Below are 6,454 nucleotides of genomic sequence, written 5' to 3'. Positions count from 1 at the left end.
GATGCTGACTGGGTGAGGTGGGGGCTTAGACCTTTGAAAGTCCATGACCATCTCCTTGGTCCTGGAGGTGTTCAGTCAGAGGCCGCTCTCACCCTCAGATCCCTGTACTCCCCTTCCTGTTCCTTCCTCACACAAGCCTCAATATTTATGATTCTGATTTATGATATTATTAACTTACTGTTGCTGTATTTGTTATTTATGATTATTATTATGATTTTTTTTTATGATTTAAAAGATGTCACAGATCCTGCGTCCCCAGATCCTCGGGGATGGGGTTCCAGAGCTGAGGGACCCTGACTTCAAAAGCCCTGTCACTTTCAGTCTTGATCCAGGACTTATGAACAACCAGCAGAGCCCTGCCCGAGGACCTAAGGCTGCGGTCAGGATCATAAGGGAGCAGTAAGTCAACAACATAGCTAAGGGCTATGTCATGATGTCCTTTAAATGTGACCAGTAAAATCTTAAAATCAATACTAAAACTGACTGGTAACCAGTGAATAGAGGCTAAAACAGGCTTGATATGATCCTGTCTTCTACCTTTTGTTAAAAGCCGAGCAGCTGACTTTTTGGCTTAATCCTGAATACAACGAGTTACAGAAATCAAGCCAAGAGGAAATTAAAACATGACCCCCTCGAGATCAGGACAAGAAGAAACAATGCTCTGCTCCTCGGGTGATAAAAACAAGACTGAAGATTGAGCATTTGTCGATCAAACAAAAGGTCACTAGCAAATATTACAACCAGGTTTCTGGCTGCAAGTTTAATATTAGCGGACAATAATATATAATATTAGCATTTTATGTCAGACAAACAAGATATAAGATGATTAAAATTGCCTGCTTTGGTTTTAAGTGAGACATACATTTGTGTGTCATCCGCATAACAATGGTACTAAATAGTTTTAAATGACCCAGTGGCAGCATGTACGCGGTGAACAGCAGAGGATGGAGCTTTGGTTTACAGTTCAATGTTGGTTTTGGCAAACTATTTGATTTGTTGTTTACTATCAGGATTTTTTAATTTTTTTTATTTAACAGTTAGCAGGGGTAGCAGTTATCACAAGAAAACAAATAGTCTCCATGGAAACTGTGGAATTTTACTGCTGTAAAATCTCTTTCAATGCCATAAATCTCTGAACGTCTTCAATTAACTAAGGGGAACGTTTTAAGGGATTCCCCTTAAGTCCCTCAACTAAGGAGAACTTGAGCCATCATAGTCACTCTAAGGGGAAAACTTAAGTTGTTTTGTGCAACTGGCTCTTGCTCTTGGACATAAGATGTTTGCAGTGACAACAGAAGACAGGTCCTTGAACACATCGGATTCCAGTAGAAGTTGTGTTTTGAAAGTAACTTTCAGATGTGAAATACATGGGAGGTTTCTCTGAGACTGTGCAGAAATATTTTATCAAAGTTGTAACTTTTGTAGTTTTGTAAAAGCCTAATGCCTCCGTCCTCCTCTTCCCTCCTCCTCGTCCTCCTCCTCCTCTTGCTCCTGGGCTCTGAGCTGTGGAGTTTCGAGGCTCCTGAGGATAAGCAGGATGTGTTTGCCAGAAGAGCCTGTCCTGCCTTCCTGACCTTCACCAACGCCGCCTACCTGTCTGGAGCCACTGTGGAGCTGCCCTGCCAATGTAAACCACAACAGGTAGGTAACAGGACTAACGTTAAATTACAATTATGTCTGTAACTTTCCCACTCATTAATCCAAAATAAGCAAATCCTACACAACATATCTAGGTGAAATATACATTTTATTAAAGTCATGACATGAATGTCTGATAGCTGTCTGTTTTGGTTTGTCAATCAGTTAGTCGATGTGCTTATTGTCTCCAACTAAATTCTCATAGGTCAAATAATCATTGGTGTTACTTTCATAAAGAGAATTGCCTTCCTAATAAACTTGTATCTACTACACCACAATAGTGTAATTAGTAATTGGTAATTGGTAAATGGAACACCAACACTGGTTTGAGTGATTGACATGAGAGTTGTAAGACGAACACAGAGCAGAAGAAGGGAATACAAATGCGTATTCTTTTTGGCACAAGGGTGGATTAATAGTCGACCCATTTGTTGTCCTCCGTTAAGAGTGGACCGAAAGAGTTCAGTGATAAAAGGCTGTGCACCACCCTCCCCTGGCACCGTCACTGACCTCACTAGACAAGACAGTTACATGTATTTACAGGAGGCAGTCCTCTACATTTGCCTTGGCCTTTTACCAAAAGACACAAAGAGAGGATGCGATCATCACGAGTTCACACACAGTACAGTTTGAATCAACCCAATCCGAAACAAGTGTTTGTGAAATGGAATTAGCTCGTACAAGAAAACTAATTCTGTCATTCTTGCTTCATACCAGCTGTGTAAATGACTGGAGTTATTATCAAGCTCTGCTGCTGCAATCAACAGCCTCTAATCAGTTTTAGAGAAAATAAGTATTTGTCAAAGACAGAATGAATATGTAGAGGAAGAAATCAAGCAGAAAATCAGGACAGAATGTCTACCAGAATGTTTTTTGCCCCTAAAACAGAATGAGAGACGTTAATTTCAGCATCTGCTAAAGTAATTGAAGTCGGTGGTATTGATCAGCTGAACATTATTGACTGTCAGCAGACATATTTTGGTCACTTTTTTTCTCTGTGTGCTTCAGGTCCAGTCAGTTGTGTGGTTCTTTAGGAAACATCTGGGGAGTTCAGAGGAGACCAGAGCCCTGACTGATCACCATGGCAACAAGCTGCTGGACCCCAGTCATGTCCCTCACAGCAGCTCCCTGCAAAGTCGATTCTCCATCCGTCTCTTCAGCCTGCTGATTTTCAGGGCTGGGCCCGACGACTCAGGCATATATATCTGTGGCTCCGCACACAGAGACTTCTTCTATGGTTACGATCTGGACATCCAGGAGGCGTCTACGCTCCGCTTCACTCCGAGGTGACCACAAAGACGGGTAGTCAATAACGGTGGCTTCATTAGAAATTGGAAACTGCCAAATATTGACACTGATGATGACAAATGTGTTATTCTACTGATAAGTATAATTGGTTCACTGCTGTCTTCTTAACGTATCGACACCCAGTGTCCACGCTGTATGGACATCCTTAACGTATTTCTGCAATTATCATGGAGACATCCCATCATCACTGGAAACGTGCAATATTTGATTCTGTTCACTGTTAATCTGCTCAAACTCGTGTGTAACCCATGATTTTATGTTCTTAGGCTCACTCCAGAAAGTATGAGCAAGATAAGGATGGAAAGAAAAGGACAACCGCTGTACCAGGTCTTCACCAGCTTCAGGCCCTGGTCAGTCTGCGATCGCTGTGGAGCACCAGGAGAGCAGGTTCGTGTGGGTCTCTGCTACGTCCACTCCCACTTCCTGCATGTACGCTACAGACGGGCCAATCAGACAGTTGCTTCCTGCGGCTCGGGGGCGGTGCCTAAGGCTTTTAATCAACTGAAGCGAAGCAGAGTTGGAGCCAAGCTGGAGGTCAAAAGCTGTCGAGTGACTTGTCCAACTCAACCTCCTAAGTCATCCAAAATCCATGCTCTGATGGCTTTTCTTGGGTACAAGTAAGTGCGTTGTTAAGAATTTAAAGATATACATCAGACAGGTGGGGCAGCTGGAAGTAAAATGGGTCATCCACTAATCACAGGGTTGGTGTTTTGATCCCTGATGGTCAGATCAGCCCCCTGCTGGGGAGTTTGTTCCCAGTGTGAGTAGGTGAAAGAGCCTGAAACAGATTCATACATAAAACAAGTTGAACTACTGATCAATCTGAGGGCACTGGGATTTTCAAAGTTTCAGTTTAAATGCTGTAATTATCACTCATCAATATTTAAGCAAGGCTACAAGTTTACTACTTCACTACTACTTACTACTACATCCGCTGACATCCCCTAGATGCTGCAATACTCTTTACACCGACACCATGCAAATAAGTTGCAGGGACCAAATAACTTACTGTAAATTGTGTCCTGAATGAAATTATTATTATGAAATGAAGTTATTATTCATTCTCTGACAAGCATATTCAGCTATATTCAGCCAAGAACCCTGTCGTGGAAGTGCCTAGAGCTGTTTGAATAGAAATTTGACCTGCCTCATTACTCGCTGGCAATGTCTATGCTAGCAGGTGCAAAATGGGGTTGATTTCTAAAAACAAAACAAACACTGAAAGCCTGTTTTGAACATATGCCATTATTTCTTTGAAATATAATTACTGGATAACATATTTTCATTTTGCACTCTCTCTGTCTTAACATGGCATCTCTAATGTAACCTTTGTTTCTGTGTTGTAGTTCTGCCTCCCTGCCAGTGGAGGTCCCAGTGTTCTACCTGAACCACCCTGCTGGCAATATCCTGACCCTGGGGTGTCCCGGTGCACGACCTGACATGGCAGCGGCCTGGGACCGAGGATCTGAACCCATCTACCGATATGACCACTCAGGAGGTCGTAACCTCAGCGCCACGGCCCCCAGGCTGCTGATAGACACTGGACACCACCTGGTGTTCAGACCTGCAAAAACTCAGGACTCAGGTACAAACTTATGTTTAAGGTAATGAAGTTACACCTGTGTCAGCCAGGACACATGTTGTTCTTCATAGCCTTCAAGTGTTGTTTTCTAGCCTTACAAGCTGCCAACTCAAGAGAGCATAAGCTACTCATGCCAATTTGTGCAATATATTTTGACACAGTGAAGCGACATACCTCTGGCACAAAATGGCACCCACTTCACCCAGTGTTCTTATTCCTCACCTACCTATCAGCATCACTATAGAGTTTCCTCCCTCAGCCCATCACGTGACCTTGTCACTTGGTTATCCCTGCACAGCTGTCCCACATTAGCTCCAGTGTATATGTATTAGCCCCCTTGGTATGGAAAATGAACATTAAACAAAAAAACTCAAATAAACAGTGGTTCAAAACTTCTAATTTAACTTTAGAAGAACAAATGATGTACTTTTGGGTAAGTGTTGGGCAAATATTGGGCTGAAAAAGGTTTGGTTGATATCTATCAATATTTTATATTGATAGGTATGAATATCACATAACCATACATCCTGTCACATCACTGGGAAAATACCCCTGCTGGATACCTGTGGTTATAAATCACAAACACATTTAAGTAAGACTTTTGAGAATTAGTTTATTTTACAGAATATGAGCGTTGATTGTCCAAACAAAAGACACACCAAGCTTTGAACCCTAGATCTTTGGTGTATAGGGCACAAATCTTTCTGACTACCAAATAATCCATGTGCTATTAGCACTTGGACCAGAATGCAAGAGCATGTAATCATGCTGTCACAACTGGTGAGAGACAGAGTATCTGTGACCGTATCTGTGGTTATGAATCCCAGTTAGTCTGCAGTCAGTCAGAGTCATGTCTATTAATTTATTTTACAGATTTCATTACAGGTTAGCAGCATTGTCAACATAGTAAAATTAAGTTGTTCTTCCACAGTTACATTTGAATGATTATCTCCAGTCTACCTGTAGAATAGTATTTGTGGTTATGTGGTCTTCATAGCTATGACTATCAAATATGTTTCAACCTTTCTACCAAAGATAAAGTTTTCACCAGGAAAGAAAACCAGGAAAATTGTAACGTCTTACGACCCTTTCGGCTTGCCATACTCTTTGCCATCATGCTGCGTTAGATCATCTATGAAGTGTTGGTTTTATTGACTGTACCTGCCCAAAATCCATTTGCTGTCCTTTTGTTTGTGTAGTTTCTTTTTGTTTCATTATCCTAAGTTGTTTAATTTGAACAAACATATCTTTTTTCTTTATTAGGTGTCTACTACTGCTGGCTGCAGGGTCACCAGGCCGCAGAGATACGTCTGCTGGTCTACGCCCACTTGGGGCGGGGACAGTCAGTGACATCACATCCTGACTTCCCAACAGCTCTCAACACTGTGTTAAGATCATATGCAGTCATGACAGCTGTATTTTGCTTGCTGGTGTTGGGCCGAGCTGGAGTGAGACACCTCAGAGACACCGCAGAAACACATGTGGATTAAAGTAATTCAAATTCTTGGTAGTTTGGTAATTATTGCGGCGTGGTGGTCACTGACAAATGCTTTTCTGTCCGCCGACAAATAGTTATATAGACAAATATATTTTTAAGCTCATGCATTAAAACTTTTCTCACAAAAGCTGTCAGATGAATGTTAGTAGTAGTCAGAAATATAGATAACTCACATTTGTACAGTAGTTGAGTAAATATACTACTGGAAGACAGATCTAGTTTTCATTAGTCACTGGATAGGAGCATCGGTAGTATAACAAGGCCTGTTTCTCTTTCTAGTCTGTAATATCTTTGAGGTGTTCAAGCAAAAAAGAAGCTTTTTCCTCTGCCTGGAGGAACAAGCCCCTACAAGGCATGTACCATCAACAGATGATGGCTGATGTCAGGAAATCCTACCAGTGGCTGGAAACGGCTGTGTTAATCGTGGC

At 41.9% G+C, this 6,454-nt stretch overlaps 1 protein-coding gene across 1 annotated transcript; it reads left to right on the top strand.

Moving 5' to 3' along the window:
• The first annotated feature begins 1,440 nt into the window (after positions 1–1,440).
• LOC139209187 (Ig-like V-type domain-containing protein FAM187A) lies at positions 1,441–6,018 on the top strand. Its single transcript, XM_070838811.1, has 5 exons — positions 1,441–1,641; positions 2,647–2,924; positions 3,213–3,563; positions 4,293–4,531; positions 5,792–6,018. The coding sequence occupies exons 1-5, from the start codon at positions 1,441–1,443 to the stop codon at positions 6,016–6,018; spliced, it is 1,296 nt and encodes a 431-aa protein (XP_070694912.1).
• The last annotated feature ends 436 nt before the right edge of the window (positions 6,019–6,454 follow it).

The sequence above is a fragment of the Pempheris klunzingeri genome, chromosome 11 (assembly GCF_042242105.1).
Source record: "Pempheris klunzingeri isolate RE-2024b chromosome 11, fPemKlu1.hap1, whole genome shotgun sequence".
Lineage (NCBI taxonomy): Eukaryota > Metazoa > Chordata > Actinopteri > Acropomatiformes > Pempheridae > Pempheris > Pempheris klunzingeri.
The sequence above is the reverse complement of the archived record's forward strand: the minus strand, read 5'-3'. Positions and strand labels throughout refer to the sequence as shown.

What these genes read in the sequence shown, in the direction of transcription:
- LOC139209187 (XM_070838811.1), top strand. Translation starts at nt 1,441, where the DNA reads ATGCCTCCGTCCTCCTCTTCCCTCCTCCTCGTCCTCCTCCTCCTCTTG. An exon ending in GCCAATGTAAACCACAACAG is followed by an intron (nt 1,642 to 2,646) that starts GTAGGTAACAGG and finishes TGTGTGCTTCAG; the next exon opens with GTCCAGTCAGTTGTGTGGTT. An exon ending in TGCAAAAACTCAGGACTCAG is followed by an intron (nt 4,532 to 5,791) that starts GTACAAACTTAT and finishes TTTCTTTATTAG; the next exon opens with GTGTCTACTACTGCTGGCTG.